Raw genomic sequence first — 21,736 nt, 5'->3', positions numbered from 1 at the left:
AAGATAATTTTGTACCCTCATCAAAACTGCAGTAACTCTACACTGACACTCTACACTGAATCAATTACAAGAGGCAAGGGAACAACTTACCTCCATAATAATGATAAAAGCCATCTTGGCAGCCAGGATGTGCCAGAACTGCATTGTGTGTGCATATTTCCTCTCATGGTCTGGTGGATATCGATAGTCCCTGTACCTGTTGAATACAAACATGTAAAGGTGAAGGGCCACATTCAAAGGCAGACAGATTACAAGCTCAGTGGCATTTACATTCAAATACACCTGTCACTTAAGAAGCCTTTCGATCCTGATCTTAATGTTTTGCTTTATTTATTTCTTTTCAGGACATGGCTCTTGTAACTGGTTCAGTGTCCCTCGTTTGCTCATTCATAGCAAAAGCAAACTGTAGAGCACATGCTAGCAGAGCTTTCAGCTATCATAAGGTGATGTTTGAATAGGTGGATCATGGAAGAGCATAAATCAGGGAACAGAAACATAAAACAAGACGTGATGTAGGAAAGTTGTTCAAACAAAGCACTAAAGCTTAAATGGTACAAACAGAAGCCTTGGGCTTTAATGGGAACATGTCCTACACTTCTACTGTAGATTTCCATGGCTCATTTATAGCCAACAGGAACAGTCCTCCTCACATGCAACTCATGCAAATGGATAGCAGAGATATAAAGAGAGCTGCATGTATAGCCCCACGCCTGAGGCAGTGTGAGTCCTCCTGCCCCCTCCCCCTTGAGCAACACCTTCCATTGACAAAAAAGGCTCCCTCTTCCAGAAGGTATCTGTAAGCACACTGGGGGCCAGGAGGAATTACATGAGCTCCAGGGTAACGCTAAATGTGTGGTCTTTTACAGCCATGATGCCCCTTTGCATGAGAAACATGCAAAGAAGGCTAATGCTAGAAATGATTCTGTAGGCACCTTGTAGTGAAAAGCCATGTGGAATCTTGTGTGTTATAGTAGCCCCATTCCAAGAGGTGCACTCAACAGGGAATAGGGTTATCAGGAATGTCGTAGCGGTAGCACTGGATAAAACAAAATGTTGAATCCATTCCTAGCTAATTACATATGAGTCTTCTTTTAAAGGAGACTGTAAAAAGTCTCCATGTGATACAACTCCCCTTTCTCTGAACTCTGATATATGCATTTTATTTTAGGTCACCTCTCCAGGTGAGACAATCACAGAGCTACTATTGAAAACTGTAGTTCTGTGTTGTGGGCCCCTTCTTCCCCTAGTGACATGTTAGAGAAGCAGGTGACATTACATCATTTTATTTTATTTTAGCTTTTCCTGACACACATTACATGTTACTGAGAAAGGTGGCAGGGGGGTTGCCAATATGGGGTTGCAGAGACACCATGATCAGCATTACATCTACTTCTAGAGTGAAATTACTTTAAATTTAAAAGTGAGAATAAGGCAATGAAAGCTTGTAGTCTTTACACTTCCTTACTTCTGTCCTTTGGGCTACATTTGTTCTTTTTTTCCTACTACCGTACTGGTAATATTGCCACAATTACATCTTGCCTTCAAGATGACATCAAATTACATTCCCTAAAACTCATATAATAAAGCAAATGTCTTATTCTGATGGCTAAAGGGCCCCTCACTTCATCTTATAGAAGGCAACAGTAAGGAGAAGAATTTAATGATCAAGACCAATATAACTGATTTATTACAGAAATCCAGTGCAAAAAACCACAAACAAACAAACAAACAAACAAACAAACACGTAAAAGGGGTTAATTGCAACTAACCTGCAAGTGGAAAAGTTTTCTGGGTTTATGTCAGGCCTGTTTTTATCAGGAAAATCTGAGGTTTGAAATATGGAGAGGCTGTCATTAATGTATCCAGACATGGGTGAAGAAGGATCCATAGAGTATGCATAATAATAAACCAATCGAGGGATCATATCGGATGTGAAGGCAACAATAAATGCCTGCAGGAAAGAAGTTGGATTATATGTTAAATGTTTCATTCACAGGAAATGCAAAGAAATGAACAATGTTTCTACCTTTGAATACTAATCCACGCACAGATACGAAGGTCACCAGGTGACCTTAAGCCATTCTTTCTCAGCCTAAGCTACTTCACAATAATGTTGTGAGGATATAGGAGAAGAAGAAAAACCAGGTATGCCACTTCGAGCTCCATGGAAACAGGGATTAAAAAGTGTCTATTTATTGATATATGTAAAAACATAAGAACAATGGTGATTTATCAGATGAAAACCCTACCTAGTCCAGCATCCCATTTCCCACAGTGGTCTATCAGATGGCTATGTGAAGCCCAGAGGTAAGACAAGAGCACTTGCCTGTTCCTATTCCACACCACCTAGCATTCAGAGCCTCTGATGCTGAAGGAAACCTGGATGTACAACTGGTAAACTTAACTGGAACCATTATTGATCTGCCAATGCTCTATGATCCTCTGCCAAGGCTCTCTTCCATGTACCTCTTCCATCTGGAGTATGACAATACCTTCAGAGAAGAGGGCTTTCTTGGCAGTGGTTATAAAGCATCCTTCCCAAAGAGGAAGGTGCAATCATTTAAATGCCAGGCAATAGCACATTTTAATTGATTTAATTGAGCAATCATTTAATAGTTCATTTTAAAGCTTTCATCTGCTGCTTTTATCTTTGTTTTTGTATTTCATTACATTGATCTTTTATGTTTAGTGCTGCCCTGAAATCTAACCTGACAAAGCATGGTCCACAATGCAGGCACCACTATGGATGCTTTGCCATTTACATTTCTGCAAAGGTCGGGACGAAAACCAACAATTTATTCCACTAATTTTAATGGAACTAACTTTAGCTGAATCAGGGTCCTGTGCTTTACATACTACAATTTCCCTTAGAAAAAAGTGATTATGTTGGAGTGCACCAATTAGCACCTTCTTAGAGCTTCGGTTCCCAGGATCCCTGAAGTAAGACATGAGCTTTAAAACAATGCGTACTACCATACACCTTCAGCTTAAAAATTTTTACGTACACCCAAGCCTCAGCAAAATGCAGGACCAGCTGTATGGAGTCTAATACAATAGCAATTCAAAGAGGCAAAAAACAAGAATGCCCACTGTCTCCCTTCCTATTAATCTTGGCTCTGGAACCTCTAGCAAACGAATCCAAGCAGCCACAGACATCAAGGGAGTGGAAATAAAAGACAGAACCTATAAATTAGGGCACTTTGCAGAAGACCTGATGATCACAACACCAGACCCCATAACACAGCAACCACCCTAACCAAAGAACTCAACACATTTGCAATGGTGTCGGGCCAACAATTAAACATTGCAAAATCTGAGGCCATGTGTTTCAACATCCCCCTCATATCCAAAAATAATTTTCCCCAATCTCTCTCACCACCAAGGAAATATAACAGGCGAATAGAAAGCGAACCCACACAAGTGACACTGACACAAAACCCCACACATACACTGAGTACAAGAATAGAAGCATTACCACACCACTCTACTCACTGTCCCCCTCCCCCTCTTTTCTTCCCAACCTAATACTGCATGCAACACTAATGTCTCACAACAAATGAAACGGATCTGTAGAAAACACAACTTGACAAAACAGACAATGCACATATTTTTGTAAACTAAGAAATCATACACACACACACACACACACACACAAAAAAAAAAACCTTACATTTGTGACAACAGACAAGATAGCCATCCCATTCAGAATTTCTTGCCAGACTCCTATGCTATGGGCTTTGGCTGCCACTGGCCTTCTAAACTGCGTTGTAAGCTTCCAAGAATCAACTCGAATTTCCAGGATATTGTTCATCAGAGCAAGTAATGGAGCCAAAGGAAAAGAGGCCACAAATAAAGTGATAAATCCAAACTGGATAACTACATGAAAAGGAGAGAGAAAAATAAAGGAAAACATCTGAATGAAACCTTAGAGAATTTACATTTGAATTAATTGTGAATAGTAAACATACATATCAGAATATTTGTGTGCAGCTGTGGATGCAAGTACATGGTATGAATCAAAACAAATGTAGCAAGTATTCCTGGGGAAAAAGTAAACCTGTTTTTACATTTAATTCAGAAAAAATGATAGTTATTTATTAAGAAAAATAATACAGAGACTGAAGATGAAGAGATCAATTCCAGAATAAGACTGAAAATCTTTTCCCTGAAGAAGAAAAACCCTAACACAGAAAAGGAAATTCTACCTCTTCCTTCAAGTCTTTCACTCAGAGGCTGGAAGCCAACAACCTTCCAGATGTTGCTGGACTACAGCTCCCATCATGCCTGACCATAGGCCACACCGACTGGGGTTTATGGGAGCTGGAGTCCAACAACATCTGGAAGAGCACATGTCCCCCACTCCTTAGTTCTCATGACCTACCATAGTCTGCAGTCAATCTTAAGCATGCATGATCAAAGCAATGGCATAGTCTTTCTCTCCGCCTCCACTTTCTTCCCTTTTCTTGGTTGATTTCCCTTGACTGAATTTTAGATTGTAAGCTCTTCAGGGCAGGGTCTCTGTAAGTGCCATACAAACTGTTGGCATGGTAATCACACTAAATGATAAACCAAGAGTTTGTGTGACTTTAGCTGTGTTCCAGCCCCATCCCTGGCCTAAAAGCCTTCACGGCAGTAGTGGCTGGTGTGGCAGCCATCAATGCTCCCCCAGCTTCCAAACACAGTATGTTGCTGGCACTTACAGGACGGAGAGAGGCTAGGAGCATGGTGCTATGCAGTGGACCCAACCCACTGCTGTTGCCATTATGTGCCTGCACAGTGCCTAGTTTGGTGCTGGGAGGACAGTGGTGCCCCACCTAAGCTACTACACTGGCCACTACAGCTTCATTGAGACTTTTTTTCCTTGCAAGTCACTGCCTCTCCATGGCTGTCAAAGTGAGCATGGGTGGGAGAGTAGGGCATTTTATGAGGTAATAAAATTTTAAATGGGGAAGAAGGGGCTACGATTTGACAAGCTGCCCAGTGAGAATAGGATAGGGTCTAAAAACAGAATAATAGAATGCATATTAGTAAAGGTAAAGGTACCCCTGCCGGTACGGGCCAGTCTTGACAGACTCTGGGGTTGTGCGCCCATCTCACTTAAGAGGCCAGGGGCCAGCGCTGTCCGGAGACACTTCCGGGTCACGTGGCCAGCGTGACATCGCTGCTCTGGCCAGAGCCAGAGCCAGAGCCGCACACGGAAACGCCGTTTACCTTCCCGCTGGTAAGCAGTCCCTATTTATCTACTTGCACCCGGAGGTGCTTTCGAACTGCTAGGTTGGCAGGCGCTGGGACCGAGCAGCGGGAGCGCACCCCGCCGCAGGGATTCGAACCGCTGACCTTTCGATCGGCAAGCCCTAGGCGCTGAGGCTTTAACCCACAGCGCCACCTGCGTCCCATAGAATGCATATTAACTTTACACTATAATCTTCTCTGCCCCCCAGCTTTAAATTTTCATTTGGTAATACAGGTGTCCCCCCCTCCACTTACGCAGTGGTTACGTTCTGGGCCATCATGCACATAAGTGAAATTGCATAAAGTGGGAAGCGCCCTCTAAAATGCCTCGAAATGCTCATTTTTCCATGCTTTCTAGCTCCCTCTCATGCTCTCTCCCAATACAACTCTCTCTTCAACTAGTGTAGAAACTCTGGGGCCAGCTGGAGGCTGGAAGATGCATGGGGAGGCTGAGCAGCCTAAACAAAACCCAGCTGTGTCTCAAGTCTCTTTGGGGCTTCCTCCGCCCTCACTGATGTCCTCTTTGGGCTCTGTGAGGGTCTCCTCATGAGCAATGAGGACTCTCTACTGCCATTTCCTGGTATGATTCTATTTAGAACATGGGAAAGTGGGGAGATGCCTGTATGGTCCACAACAAATACAAAAATATTTCGCTCTATGGTGCTTTCAGATAAAGAGAAAACCCAAAACATACTTTATTCATTACTGCAATGAATACCAACTCAAATCAGCACGTCTGCTTTTAGTTTCTTAAAGGCTAGCACACAAAACACAATGTAGCAGCCATAACAACACTATTTTAGAACAGATTTTCTTGCAAGCTACCATATGCCATCTGTTGGCTGCTCTGTGAAATCACAACAGCTGTTGGCTTCTTATCTTCTGCTCTCTGTAGTCATGCTCTGTTTATGTGGTAGCACATTGTGACAGCAGAAAGTTCATGTATTTCACTGTACAGAATGGGTCAAACTGCAGATACAGCTGTGTTCAGATAAGGCAGGGGTTTAAGCCACATGAAATCTGTGCTGAAAGCTCACTAAAAGCAACGTACCGTATTTTTCGCCCCATTGGACGCACTTTTTCCCCTCCAAAAATGAAGGGGAAATGCGTGTGCGTCCTATGGGGCGAATGCAGGCTTTCGCTGAAGCCTGGAGAGCGAGAGGGGTTGGTGCGCACTGACCCCTCTCGCTCTCCAGGCTTCAGGAGAGCCGCAGCGCCAGTCCCACAAGGTCGGGGCACAGCGGGGAGGCGGAACGCCGCCATCCCGCTGTCTCCCGATGTGGTTTGGAGGCTGACGGCGGGGAGACGCGTGCTTCTCCCGGCCGCCAGCGCCGCAAGCTCCGGGGACAGCGGGGAGGCGCAGCACATCTTCCTGCTGTCCCCAGACCTGGTCTGCAGGCGGGCGGCGGGGAGAAGAGCGCTCTTCTCCCCGCTGCCAGCCCCGCAAGCGCCTGGGGGGGAAATAATTTTTTTTTCTTTATTTCCCCCCAAAAAAACTTGGTGCGTCCTATGGGCCGGTGCGTCCTATGGGGCGAAAAATACAGTAATTATTGTTGTGAGGCACAGCACTGCAGCAAAATTTTAGAATATTTTTTTAATGGATATTCTACATTTTGTACCCAAGAAGTTGATTTTTTTCCAATACTTCACAGCTTGGCAGCCAGAAATTGTTATTGTTTATATAGTGCCATCTATATATAAGGTGCTTTACAATGGAAAGGTTTGACAGGTCCCTATTCCTAGGGGACAACCACTGCAAATGCATCTACAGGTGTATATGTAGTACTATTAGTTCACATAGTCTTTCAGCCAAGAGACATCAACTGAGGAATATGTATTAGCTCCATTCAATTGCACGGAAGAAAAGCAGCTGTCAGAAACTTAAAAAGCTCTATACAGAGGTATTTTATAACCATTCCTTGTGCTTACCCATTTCCAAGTACTCATAGAATAGGCCCAAGGCTCCAAAGTTCTGCAGATCATGGTCCTGCTCCCATCGACTGTATAAATTCTCAGGACTGCTACTGGCTTTCCGACGGCCCCACCAATTCCGGATCCAGCTGTGGGTTGGGGTACCAGAAAACACAGGATGGGGCAGGTTGCATAAAAGGTTCAGCATTGAAGTCAGAATCATGTCCCATATGGTATGACACCAAAAGTGTTTACAAAGTATCTCTCCCATAAAGAAGACTACCGAGGGTTTAATACAGGGTGGGGAAAGTCCAGATTACAGGGCCACTGTAGTTCTATGTGGGTGTCCCAACTTTGGGCCTCCAGCTGTTTTTGAACTACAATTCCCATCATCCCTGACCACTGGTCTTGCTAGCTAGGGATGATGGGAGTTGTAGGCCAAAAACATCTGGAGGCCCAAGGTTGGGAAACACTGTTCTAAATCACACAACACACACAATGCATCTCTGCAGTCAAATCACCTACCATCATCACCCCTACTGTTCACACACTGGGGTGAAAGTCTGAAAAGAGGAGCTTGGCTCTTTGTGTGTATGACAGTGCCATGATTTGCAACCCTGATCTCACAGTGCTCCAAATCAAAGAGAGACCATGTGTGTGCAGACACTCCCTCCTATAGCACTGATTCTGGTGCCTAGGAATGCTCCCTCTTTTCCAGTTCCATAACCATTGCCTTCATTTTAAATAATTTTCTCTCATCCTGCAGTAAGAAGTTTCTGCAACCAAAATTAACATCGTTATGCCTTTATGCACTGACTGCATTCACTGTTGAGATGCATAACGCAACCTATTTCTCTCTCTTAAAAATGAAACTTACTCAACATGAAGGCATCACTTACGGTACAATAGCCTCTTGGATGTTGCCCCATATCTGTTTGCCAGCCATGATAATGGTAAGCTGTGTTGTCAGCTCTATCAGGCATCCTGCAGGATCACACTAATGAAACAAGGGTGGGGAGAGGAAGAAGCAACACGTAATTGGTCTTTCCCTTGAAAACCGCAGCGTTAAAGTAGAAGACAGGAACTCTTTACTAAGTAGTAAAAAAAGAAAGCAAAAAGAAAGAAAGCAAAACCACATGGGTTTAAACCTAAAACTGCTTACCTACAAGAGCAACTGTTCTTGATTATGCCGAGAAATTAAACTGACTACAGCATTCACTATACTCCTCAACCTTACCCCCAAGTTGACACCAAAAGCCAGCAGAAAGTTTCTGCCAGAAAAAGAGAACAGCAGGACCAAAAAAGAAGCTTTCCAGTACTGGGCTTGCCATCTTTTGTTTTAGGAAAACTAAGGCAATGAGAATTGGTTAGAGAGCTGGGCCAGGGGTGAGAGGTTGAATTATGTGTATACCAAGTACTGATGTAAAGCGCCTATTTTTAATATTAAAAAGCCAGCAGCCAAACATCTGACTGGCTGTTTCAAATCAACAGGCGACCCCTCATTTCTGTTCCTGGGCATGTGCAGCTCTCTTCTGTGCCCACCTCCCAATTTTACTTCTGTCAGGTTTCTCATTCTTGCCTTCTCTTCTTACCCACATTCCTCTGGACAACTCAACCCAGGAAAGTAACCTGTTCCAACCTTCATTCCATGGATTCTCTTGGGCAGCAATCCTTCTTCTCAAGTTCTTGGCTCCTGCCTTCTTCTGCCATCCCCCCCCCCATGGTATTTCTGACTTCTCTGTCCCTTTCTAAGATCTGAACACCTCAACTAACGGCAGCCAGAGACTCAGAGGAAGGGAGCTAGGCTGACTTGCTTCCTTTGCCTACGACCCAGTTAGCTGTACAGAGGATTCTTATGCAGAGAAGGTATATCCCACTATTTACCTAAGGTCAACTTCTGAGGATGCCCCCTGAAAATTTATCCATCACATTTTGTAGTGGCAGTTTCACTGATAGGGAACAACAGATTTCAGCCAATCAAATCCAGAAGCTATTTCTCCTACCCCACCCTGACATTAGAGTGGCTTAGTCTGTCAGTGGCACTGTCAGCACCATAACAAAATCCCTTAATACTATATAAATTTATGATTTGGGAAGAAAGGGAGAGACAAAGTGTTAACGCCAGAATGAGAGACATGACTACTGTTCTCAGAGAGCCAGTCTGTTTCAGCAATTTACTCTTGAGTTATATAATGCAAGGACCTTTGTTTGCAAATAGCACATTCCAAAACATACACTGACAAACACAGACAGGCATCTTCTACTGCATCTTATGTACATTTGTGACATTTTCCTGGCTTTTTATTCAGAATATTGTGCTGTTTTATTGGCCTGTCTTTACAAAAATGAGGGTGGTTGGCAATTACTTCCTTAATTCACTGAAAAATGACCCCATACCTCTTCATTTCTCCAGCGATCAAACATGTATGTGTAGTGACCTGGGTACCCCACAAATTTCCCTTTGAAGAAAGCCACGTAGAAACATGAAGAATAATAGTTGACAAACTGAAACAGGAACATCTTCATGGTGAGTCTGTTCTCGTATTCAAGGTGAGTTCTTGGGATCTCTGCAAGGTCAACAAAATAAACAAGGATTTTTTTTCTTTTCTTCACCATGCACAGCAAACAAGGCTACAGCAAACACTGACAATTTTGAATTTGGCTGAAGCACTGCAGAACTATTAGGTATGAGTAAGAACAGGGTTTCCAAAAGAATACTGCAAGACCATTCACTGCATTTTTATGCCAGCAGAGGGCAGCAGCTATAGAACAGTGAGTCAAGTCTATAGCCTCTCTATGCAAGTGACAGGACTACTGCAGAATTATTCCTATAGGTGAACAATTAAATTCTTTCACATTTAAAACACATTATAATTATTATTCCCACTGTGGAAAAATGAATGCAGATTAAAACATTTCCATTTGCCAGCTACAATGGGGGATCATCATCTTAGTTCAGGAAGCACTTATTTTAGGATTACTCTAAATGCTTCATTATCCCGATAAATTTATCTGAACAACAAACATCACTCTAGTGTGGTAGTTAATGACACAAATGGAATTCGTGGTCCAAATCTTAATTGTAAGGTTTGCAAATTGTAATAAATGCTCACATAAGCAGCCTATTCATATGAAAAGTGTAAAATCTGGAGAGGTGAGTCAAGAAAAATGTCACTTGTGGATGGTATATTATTATGGAAGGGGAGAAACGCTCTTCCATGAGTTCCCTACAGTGATGTTATACTCCTAATAAGTAGTTATTAGCATGGTCTAGCCAGCTGCAATAGTGTACAAGCTCTTCCTCATAAAATCACAGAACTAGGATGCAGCTGTGGATAATCTAGGAATAAAGCTACCGTATTTTTCCCTCTATAACACGCAGATTGTTTCTCCTAAAAAGGAAGGGGAAATGTCTGTGCGTGTTATAGAGTGAATGTGTGGTCCCTGGAGCCGAAAAATCAGGCAAAAATCAAATCGCGGCACTTCACCGAGAAGGGAAAACTGAAAAGAGGAAGCGGCTGCTTTCCTGCATTCTGCCTCAAGGTCTTACTGCTCACCCTCCTCTGTTTCGTTGCTGTGTTTGCTGAAACTGAACAAAGAGCAGGGAAAGCCCCTCCCCTCCAGGCAAGCAGAGGGGAATTCCTCTCTGTGCTCAGGTGCTGCTGGGGGAGAGGGAGAGAGAGGGGGGAAGTGAGAGAGAGGGGGGAGGGAGAAAGAGGGGGGAGGGAGAGAGAGGGGGAGGGAGAGAGAGAGGGGGAGGGAGGGAGGGAGAGAGAGGGGGGAGGGAGGGAGGGAGAGAGAGATGGCTGGCTTTGGTGGGGGAAAACTTTTGCCTTTCTTTCCTCCCTCCCATTAAATCCCTCTCCTGCATTCTTAGCCAGCTGCTTCTCTGCACACCCCTCTCATGTCCCTTATTTTTTTTTCCCTCGCTCCCCACTTAAAATGTGGTTACAAAGCATAGATCCACATAGATCCTCAGGATCTTTGCATTGGGTCACCCCAAATTCACCATCAGATCACATAGCATGTCCATGGCTACAGCCTGCCCCCCCCCAAATCACGCACCCACTGTTGCCTGGGGCTGCAATGGTGCAAAAACATGGTTAAAAAGCATGGATCCACAGGGATTCTCAGGATCTTTGCACTGGGTCACCCCAAATTCACCATCAGATCACATAGCATGTCCATGGCTACAGCCTGCACCAAAAAAATCACGCACCCACTGTTGCCTGGGGCTGCAATGGTGCAAAAACGTGGTTACAAAGCATGGATCCACAGGAATTCTCAGGATTTTTGCATTGGGTCACCCCAAATTCACCATCAGATCACATGTCTGTGGCCACAGCATGAAGCCCAAAAATGATACATCCACTGTTTCATTCAGAATGTTTTTTCCCTTGTTTTCCTCCTCTAAAAACGATGTGCGTGTTATGGTCAGGTGCGTGTTATAGAGCGAAAAATACGGTACATGATACAGAGGGAGGTCTCAAAAACAGTTTCCCAGGAATGCTAGCCAACTTGACCATATGGAAAAATTGTACAAATATTCAACTTCTGGTTGCCAATAAACTCAGCATTTCCACCACAGCGACAGAAACATATCCCTGACAGTTCTGTCTTTATGCAACATACCTACCCATATCTGTGATCCAGATGGCTATCCTCTCATACAAGAAATTCAGTATCATAATGATGACAAAATTCAGGCATGAAGCAGTGACCGATGTTGCCAGTTGTGGTGTCAGGATACCTTGAATAGGCTGCAAGGTTTGTGCATTCTCCATGATGCTGGCAAAAGCAGCATAGACGGCAAGGCGGTAAACTATCACAGCTATCATACTAGCTATGATCAAAAAGATCTGAGAGAAACCAGAGGGTTAAGGACAATGACATCGTATCAGAAACAGCTTTTGATGCTTTTTACTATATAGCAAGCATGGGGAACCCATGTCCCTACAGCTGTTGATGGACTCCAAGTCCCATCAGCCCCACCCATAATATCCAATGGACATGATGGGAGTTGTAGTTCAGCAACATCTGGAGGACCACCAGTTCCCTAACTGTGCCATATTCTAAGGACCAAACTACACATTGAGAATAATAGTGTAGTATGGCCCCATCAGGACTGTATCACTTCAGACTGCAAGAGGGAGGATATGTGTTTATCTGAAGGCTCATCTGATACTCATCCAATGTATTCTTCTTGCAAGTAAAACCCAAGTACATCAGGGTGAGAGCCAAGGCAGACCCTTTCTGCCTGATGCGCTGTTATTTTTGTGTCTTTCAGTTGATATTTGCTACCAACAGTTGTGTGTAATGGACGCAATGCTGTGATAGTTCTGCATCTACCTCCAGGGTCAGTTTCAGAAAGCTGCAGTGGGGAGCTTCTGCTCAACCACCATGACACTTGTGTCGTAGAGTCCTACATGGCTCTGTTTTATGCCCCCATGCTCTTTCTCAAACTGCTCAGTAAGGTAATCTAACCTAGATCTATTTCTCTATGTCATGTGAGTCAAGTGAGCCTCAGCCAATGCCTGGATTTGGAAATGGACAGATGAGGGTCAAGACTGAAGCTGAATCCTGACAAGGCAGAAGGACTGTGAGCAGGTGATTCTTGGGTCTGGGAGACAGATGTTCAGTGTGTTCTGGATGGCACTGCACTCCCCCTGAAGTAGCACACATGGAACTTGAGTGTACTCCTTGATTTAACATTGCCACCTGATGCCTTAGCGGCCTTGTCTTTTAACATTTGCCTGGTTCTCCAGCTGCATCTGTTCCTGGCCAGAACCTCTGGTAATATCCTGGATGGTTTAGACACATTATACATAGGGCAACCCCTCAGTGTTATACACAGGGCTGCCCTTTAAGACTATATAGAAGCTTCAATTAGTGAAGAATTCAGCTGACACAATTTTAACTGGCTCAGCCCAGTTGATTCACAGTATTCTGATTCAGAAAGAATTGTCTTGGCTACATGGTCACAACTGGGACCAGTATTCAAGATGGTGATATGTACTTGTAAAGTCTGAAATGGTTTGGGTCCTTTTCTGCAGTGGTACTCCAACTCTGGAACACCCTCTTCAATGCTGGTAAGCCTTTTGCTGACATTGTAATATTTCTGGTGCCTCTTGTATTTGGCCAAGCATTTCAAAGGGCTATGTTTGCTTTTGCTTTTGTAGCTTTTCCTGCCTATTTGTTTTCAAGGTTGGTTGTTTTTAATTGTGTTTGTGTTTCGTATAAGTTATTGTTTATAATTATTGTACATTGCCCTGGAAACCGCTAGATGAAGGGAAATTTAGAAATAAGTAGAATAAATGTAGTCATGTCTTCAGTCTAAAGTGGTATAGTCCCAACAGAGCAGTAATATTGTCTTTTTCTGCTTAGCTTGTCTGTTAGTACACCAAGCAAAATCAGGCAAAGCACACTAGTGGCATGCTGTTTCAAAATCCACCAATACCATGTTACAATTTCATTGCATAGATATGGTAGCATTATAAACATTTGTGTTTATAACACATTATCCACATACTAAAGATCTCTCAATTTTTTTCTGTACTGAAATAGAGAAAGTTGAATTGATTCAGACGTAAATGATGCAATCCAGAACCCAATTTCTCCAGAGTGTTTTAGTCAATAATATATGACTACAGGTTATAGGAAAATTTTATAATCAAGCATTTGAACAATTCAAAATAGGGCAAAATTCCCTTGGTCTACAGACAACTACAGAGACTGATTATCTAGATCTGGTTTCAAGCCTGGTTATGGAACAGAGGCTCTGTGCAAGGAACTGTGCAAGGACAGTGTATCCCTGTTGACTCTGCTAGACATCTTGACAGCTTTCAGTCCATCAAACATGGTATTCCTCTGGACCACCTTGCAGGGATGGGACTTGGAGGTACTATTTTACAATGGCTCTGCTCCTTCCTGGAGGGACTCCTGTTTGACACCTTGGACATTGGCCTGCAGAGTCCCTCAGTGTTCTCTTCTGTCCCCTGTGCTATTTAACATTTAAATGAAACCACTGAGAAAGGTAGTCTAGAGTTTTGGGGTTCATTGTCACCAGTATGCTGATGACCCAGCTCTATTTCTCCTTTCCACCAAAATCCAAGGAAGCAGTCTCAGATGCAAACCCACATGTGTCATCTGTAATGGACTGGATGAGGGTGAACAAATTGGAACTTAATTTAGACAAGACAGAAGTGCTCTTGGTCAGTCAGAAGGCAGAACACGGAATAGGGATTCAGCCTGTGCTTGATGAGGTAACACTTCCCACGAAGACACAGTTTGGGTGTGCTCCTGGACTCTAGACTGAGCATGAATGACCAGGCTTCCGCAGTGGCCAGGAGTGCATTTGCACTGTGTCAACTGCACCCATTCCTTGAGATATCTCAATTGGCCACAGTGACACATGCCTTAGTTACCTCCTATGTGGATTACTGTAAAGCGCTCTAGATGGGGCTGCCTTTGAAAAGTGCTTAGAAACATCAACTGGCTCAAAGAGATATGATCAGATTATTGACCAGAGATAATTATAGGGAGCATAACCCTTTAGGGAGCAGTGGAACAGCTCCACTGTCTACCAGTCTGTTTCTAGGCACAATTCAAAGTGGTGGTTATGACCTTTAGGCGCTACATGGCTTAGGTCCAAGCTATCTGAAATAATGTATTCCCTCATACAAACCTGCTCAGGTTTTTAAATCTTCAGGAAAGGTCCTTCTCTTGGTCATGCCACACGCATTTGCACAGTTGGTGGGGACATAGTAAAGGGCCTTCTCAGTAGCTGCTCCCAGACTCTAAAACTCCCTCCCATGAGAAGCTAGACTGGCTCCCTCCTTGTTGTTCTTTCATCAGATGGTAAAAACTATCTTGTTCCAACAGGCTTTTGGGAACTGCTTTTAATGAAAGGGCTGGTGACATACCATTTTTACTGTAACTATTTGCTTGTTTTAAACATATTTAATACACGTATATGGTTTAATTCTATCAGTGTTTAATTGTTTTTTAATTATTATTTTTCTATGTTTTTAGTGATTATTTTTATCTGCATGCTGCCCTGAATCCCATCAGGAGAAAAGGTGGGGTATAAATAAATACAATAATAATAACACAGTCAGTGGTATCTCATAGATGTCATCTTAAAAGTAGGCTCCATTGAATTCAACAGAGGTTATTCCTAGGTATGTGGGTATAAAACTGTAACCTAAGTCACTATATTCATTATCATGAATAATGGACAACTAAATAAAGTCAAATGGATTGATTTGGCAGAAGAGAGAGTTATGGATTGTATGCTATACGATTCAGTGTGTACTTTGCATGACACTAAGAAAGCAGAATGTTAGTTACAACCCCTTGTAGCCAGAAGCACAGAGAGAAAGATACCAACAGCAAAAGCATTAAGGCATGTTAAAATTCAAGCTTAAAAAGTGATGCCTTGCTTGTTATGCATTACAGTGATGATTCAAAAGGATGCTCACCCAGAACAACACTGTCGTTCCCGAGATGCAGAATCGTATAGCCTGGCTAGTTAAAGGCAAGTAAGGCTCCAACTCCTGAAACAGTCAAGCAAGCACAGCACATTTCACCTCCCGCAGACATATTCTTACACTGAACACTGCAGAAAGCAACCTCAACCACTGTGAGAAAGCAAACACACCCCAAGAAAATAGTTTTTACACTCCCAAGGAATGCATGATGTAGCACATTTCATCTTATGGGAGAAAGACAGAAATAGAGGAGTCCATAAGTAGATAAGCCAGTCATCCAGAGCTTTTAAGACTTTGCCAAATTTACAAGACGGACAGAAGGCCATTTTTGTTTTCCTTCTCTGTGATCTTCTGAACAGAAGGGAGTGAATGCAGTTCAGTTTCCAATATGCCCAAATTACATGACAGGAAAAAAATATGTATGTTTGGACTGGACTAGCTATTGCTGTTAAGTGTTGTCCTCCATTCTCTCAGGTCTTTTCATTGCTTTCCCACTTGAAGAAATGGCTCTTTCATTAGTTGCCACTCTAAGCTGCTGAGTTCACGCAGCCCTGTCTTACCCAAAACAAAATTCCAAAGTACAACAAGCTCAGTTTCCCATAGTCATGTATGCTCTTCCTCTTAACCAATTCTAATTCCTAGAATAGCAGACCAGACAATTTAAAAAGCAGTAATTAAAGAACGGAAAAGATTTCACTGTACCACCATCACCTGATACTAGTGATACTCATGTCTGCAGCTATCTAACCAGGAAGCATCCAATTAACCAGAGTTTCTCATTTCATCCAAGCCAGGAAACTAGGGTCACCACCATCAGTTTAAATGCTATGAGAAACTATGGTTAACTGGAGACTTTCTGGCTTGATTGTTGCACAACACAAAGGGAAGAATGGAAGTAATTTATAACAAAGGTCAATGGTTATGTCCAGGCCTTAAGGTTAAGGTCTATGCTGCTATAAGCCCTTTGCTGCCTCTCACCTGTGAAAGCCAGTGGAAGGAGAGCAAATAGGCAGAAGGGATGACAACGACAACAAAGAACTGAGCACATTTCAAACCAGGCATTGCCTCTGGAAATGTCTGAGCTCAGTTCAAAATTGGCTTAAGATGTCCTCCAGAAAAGTGTTGTTCAACCACACACACTCCTCCCCCATTTTGAAGTTCAGTACCATCATAAGTAATAATCTCCATGAGAGCAGATCATAACCCACGGTGACCTAGCTTAATGCTTTAAGATTGATTACAATGTTGCTATACCTGCGGGTTAATAAAGAGGGCACAATTCTGATATAAGTCTATGGAAGTGCAAAATGACTGGTGACCAGCAAAAGTCTCAAATTAGTGTAAGTAACAATGAAATGTAGTTGTACAGTTGAAGAAAATGTTAATCTAAGCACATAGTTTAGCAAATTTGCTTTATCAGTGTTCTTTTCAATCTGCAGATATAATCTTTAGAGCACAGAGGTCCTTCACATTTTCATTGTCTAATGTCACACAGCAAGAACATTCAACTATAATTTGGTTAACCATTGATTTCTTTCATATCTGGACCGCTGACAGGATGTGTACAAATTTCTGTAACCTAGAACCTTGACAAATAGATAATAGATTATTTAAATGAGAGGGAACAAGGTTTTAGCTTTCTTTTTTTAAAAAAAAATGTAACTAGGAATTAAAGCAAGTGACTTGTAATGATCAAACACATATTTAAGAATGTCAACACATTTAGACTTCTCATTCTTCATGAGCTTCATGTGCAAAAGGAAATATCTAAGCTAGGATAGATAATAATCTGTAATATAAATCAGGATTCCTCTAACTTGTAGCTGCGCTCAGAGGATACCTTCATTTTGTCCCAAAACATTTTGCCAATCCATTGTAAAGATACTGCAAAATCATCAACTTGCTGATTCTAACTGATATGCTTTATTTCCCTTGCTTTCTTTATTTATTTATTTATTTATTTATTTATTTATACTTTCTATTTTCCTGCAGTTGAGCAGCTTTGACAGAAAGGCAGGATACAATTTAACAAATAAATAGATACATTAATATTACTTACATCCAATGTAATCACATTAACACCAGAGAATTGTTCCTTAAAGCACCAGAGTTCCATCATAAGGATCAGGCTTAGTGAAACAGACATTTACTGCACCTGAAGTAGAATTGTAGCCATTTTGTCTGTTATTTCCCCCCTTTGGTTTAGCTGCCCAGAAACTCACGGCATGCAGATAAAAGCTTATCAGCAATTCAAACACTCAGAAGAAGCACATGCTGTAGGGCCCTAGGACTGTGTTGCTCCAGAATGCAGGTGTGAAAACTGCATATTTGAATGCCTCCACATCAAAAACTACCTATACTTAGAGAACTACTGTTTCAGGGAAAAGGCTAGGTAGAAGCTTTCCGTGTTCAGCATTTTTGGGGGTATGGGATAGCATTCAAACATGCAACTGTTAAGCTGTATTCTGAACCAATATAGTCTCAAGGAGAGCAACATAAGCTTTTTTTCTGAATGGTTGAACCAATTCCTAGAGAAGAACAAATCAGTTAAATTTGCCCTCTTGACCTCCTGCCTTTCCCTGCTGGAATGATATATCTTCTTCTTTGGCGATCACTTGTAGCAGAGTAAGATTGTCTTCTATAAACATGGTTTTAACAATGAGTCCGTAAGTGACTGTGGATAACAGCATTTGGAGAAAGCCTGATTCTTTTCAAATCCATTTTATATCAGTCATTGGATCCCAGATGTTAACCCTAAGCACCGGCAGCTGATTTGTCACCTTGTTCTGAAACATTTACAGAATTATAACTTTCTGGATCATGTCAGAACAACATGCTTGTGTAATGTTCTGGCATAATTCCTTCTTAAGCACTTAAGAGATGGCATAAAAGGTAAAGAGACCCCTGACCGTTAGGTCCAGTCGCGAATGACTCTAGAGTTGCAGCGCTCATCTTGCTTTACTGGCCAAGGGAGCCGGCGTACAGCTTCTGGGTCATGTGGCCAGCATAACTAAGCCGCTTCTGGTGCACCAGAACAGCGCACGGAAATGTCGTTTACCTTCCCGCCGTAGCGGTACCCATTTATCTACTTGCACTTTGACGTGCTTCCGAACTGCTGGGTTGGCAGGAGCTGGGACCAAGAAACGGAAGCTCACCCCGTCGTGGGGATTTGAAGCATTCTGATCAGCAAGCCCTAGGCTCAGTGGTTTAGAGCCACCTGCGTCCCACAAGAGATGGCATACTTAGTCTTAAATACGCAATGGGTAACTGGATCTTATGTATCCGCCAACCTCCATGTGATTTTTGTCTTCTAATGCTCAGGTTACCTGCGTTACTGGATTCTTCCTTTTTTGAGTACATTTTGCTTCATACTCTGGCCTCAGTTGGAGTTGTTGCTGTTCCTCCTCAAAATCAACTAGATCCCATTCATATTCAAGTCGAGCTTGCCGACGCTTCCAGAACTCCAAGAAAAGTGTGACTGCAATGAATAGAGTATGGTGCAAACAAAAATAAGAATAAGAAATGTCTAGTAGCTACTGAGCAAAACCAACATTCCCAGATGATACTTTCTCTATTATCTTTGTGATGGATTTGATGTCTATACAGCACATCAGTTACATAAAAACTACTGCAAAGTCCCTGGAGAAGCCATTTCTCATTTTGATGGAATTTTTGGAGCTGTGACAAAGTTAGTCAGATTCATTACTGTCTGCATATTTTTGCACATTGAGGGTTGTACCACTCCATGGGATTTGGTGTGATTAAGAATATGGAAGCGCTGTTCAGTTCCATTGAAACCAATAGGACCCAAGTTATCTAAAACATGCTTAACTTCCTCTGGATCGAACCCAGTGAATTATTGCACATTTACATATATCATTACAGAATGATATTTATTGCATTCATACCATTCTTACAGAGGCTGAGATCTAGAGTTGCTCATCCAAGAATAAAAGCAACTCCAATTCAGCAAAGGTAATATCTGCCAATTCCCCCCTTTCCCCTGCAATCACGCCATGTCACCTCCCACATAGTTCAGAGCTGAATACTTGGAGGGGGGGCATGTGGCGCTGTGGTCTAAACTACTGAGCCTCTTGGGATTGCTGATTGGAAGGTCAGCAGTTTGAATCTGCATGACGGGGTGAGCTCCCATTGCTGTGTCCCAGCTTCTGCCAACCTAGCAGTTTGAAAGCATACCAGTGCAAGCAGATAAATAGGTACCACTACAGATGGAAAGTTTTCCATTGTGCCAGAAGTGGTTTAGTCATGTTGGCCACATGACCCAGAAAGCTGTGGACAATTACCGGCTCCCTCAGCCTGAAGCGAGATGAGCGCCACACCCCATAGTCACCTTTGACTAGACTTAACCATCCAGGGGTCATGTACCTTTACCTTTTACTTTATGTTTACAGAGGGATTCATGAGGGAGTTGTGAGCTCTCCCTCTTCCCCTTTCTACCAGTAGGAGCATCCCGTGAGTGAACATTCACTCACAGGACCAAGTCATGGTCTTGTTGTCAAAAGTGCCATTGACTTGCATGCAGTAAGAGACAAACCTAAAGCTGACCCACATGGCTTGAGTGTTATTTAAGTAGCACTAACAAATATACTCACCCCAGATGCCCATAAAGATTGCAAAAAAGAGGGTAGCCACATTATCAAACAAATGGGAGTACTGGAATAAAAACACAAATTAACAATTTTACTGAAAACAACCATGGAAAAGCTATTTTAAAAAAAACAGAAATTGCAGCAATGACTACAGACCTCTGAAGACTCACACGTGGAGTTCAATCTCCAGTAATCACATTTTTGATCACATAGTGGGCACATGATAATCTTTCCCCCAATTTCAGAGTCACATATTTCTTGGCTGAAGGGGACAGATAAAAGATATGTTGTATTTAATTAAGCAATAGACAGATAAATTGTGTTTTTGTGCAGATGCTGATATTTGACTTTACAAAAGGAATATAGAGAAACAGTTCCCTCTCTTTCAGTGCACAATATTCAGCAGGGCCATACCCACAATAATGCAGTGGCACATAGTTCTACATCTGGATCATACGTTTAAGCTAATGTTTCTGTACAGTGGCTCACAGGATCGCTGCACACAATGTTACAGAAGGCAAGGGGAGCTTTTCAAAGAAAAAATTGAGCCACAACAATTTGCATTGAAGTGGACAGGACAGCTGTCATCAGTCAACTGGTCATGATTCAATCTAACCAACACGACCATGTAAATTACTCTTACCTACTCATATTTTCATTCATTGTGAATGCACCGTACAGGAAACAGATTAATCCAACGATAGCGGCAAAGAACAGCATCTCAGTGTAGAACCCCAGCCAGGCAAAGTAGATTCCAATCCTCTCCCCATAATACTTCCTGTGGGAAAGTAACGTGGAATGGAAAGTAAGGGAATGCAAGAAACAACCAGCATCTTAAAAAGGGGGAGGAAAGGGGAAAAAAGCTTGGAAGACTAATTGCAAATAAAGATACAGGGCTAGATTTGGATGACAAGTTTTCAGGCAAAATTCAAAGCAATGCTACTGAGTTGCTTGTAAAACAATTCTCAGAATTTCTTGTTCTTATTTGTGCCCTAATTACATGGATAGCTAGTTTTTGCTCATGTGTTGCCCAGCAACCAGATATGATTCTCCCTCCCCTCATTTTGATTTTAAAGCTGCCTTAGACTCTGGCATGAAGCCATGGAAATGATTATATGAACATGGCCAGTGACAGCACCTTTAACATCCACAGAACATTGTTTAGCATAATTGGTCAAACAGCCAGTTGGGAATATGCATATAGAAGCTGAACACCAGAGAAAAGGAATCTAACAGTTCAAAGTACATCGTTTTACAGCTATACATTGACATTGTACCCTCACCTCAAACAAAATGAAGCATTTGGTGGGGGGAGGGTTACTTGGAAAACAAATCTGATTCTAGCATAGGAGGACACTCACTGCAACCAGAAAAGAGGGCTTTACGGTGTGATGTAAAGAGAAACAATATTGACACCTGTACTGGGACGGGTCAAAAATCTCATGCAAAACATTTTTCATTCTTTCTACTTTTGAACGTTCCAGTGATGATCTT

At 42.4% G+C, this 21,736-nt stretch overlaps 1 protein-coding gene across 8 annotated transcripts in view; it reads right to left on the bottom strand.

Annotated features, from left to right (window-relative positions):
• The window catches only part of ANO5 (anoctamin 5), a 65,682-nt gene that overhangs the window by 4,736 nt on the left and 39,210 nt on the right, over nucleotides 1-21,736 (bottom strand). For 6 of the 8 annotated variants that reach the window (XM_079965268.1, XM_079965270.1, XM_079965271.1 and 3 more), the window contains 12 exons: nucleotides 20,886-21,020; nucleotides 20,399-20,504; nucleotides 20,246-20,306; nucleotides 18,959-19,110; nucleotides 16,193-16,270; nucleotides 11,780-12,002; nucleotides 9,541-9,710; nucleotides 8,043-8,140; nucleotides 7,162-7,292; nucleotides 3,671-3,876; nucleotides 1,770-1,951; nucleotides 91-196 (listed from right to left, as the gene is read on the bottom strand). In XM_079965268.1, coding sequence (XP_079821394.1) covers nucleotides 91-196; nucleotides 1,770-1,951; nucleotides 3,671-3,876; nucleotides 7,162-7,292; nucleotides 8,043-8,140; nucleotides 9,541-9,710; nucleotides 11,780-12,002; nucleotides 16,193-16,270; nucleotides 18,959-19,110; nucleotides 20,246-20,306; nucleotides 20,399-20,504; nucleotides 20,886-21,020 — 1,648 coding nt within the window. Of the gene's footprint in view, nucleotides 1-90; nucleotides 197-1,769; nucleotides 1,952-3,670; nucleotides 3,877-7,161; nucleotides 7,293-8,042; nucleotides 8,141-9,540; nucleotides 9,711-11,779; nucleotides 12,003-15,623; nucleotides 15,699-16,192; nucleotides 16,271-18,958; nucleotides 19,111-20,245; nucleotides 20,307-20,398; nucleotides 20,505-20,885; nucleotides 21,021-21,736 lie in introns of all 8 variants that reach the window. The other 2 variants (XM_079965269.1, XM_079965272.1) reach the window with 1 other exon arrangement.

Source organism: Podarcis cretensis, assembly GCF_951804945.1.
Source record: "Podarcis cretensis genome assembly, chromosome: 1".
NCBI classification, from domain to species: Eukaryota; Metazoa; Chordata; class Lepidosauria; order Squamata; family Lacertidae; genus Podarcis; species Podarcis cretensis.
This window is presented reverse-complemented; position numbering and strand designations above follow the sequence as displayed.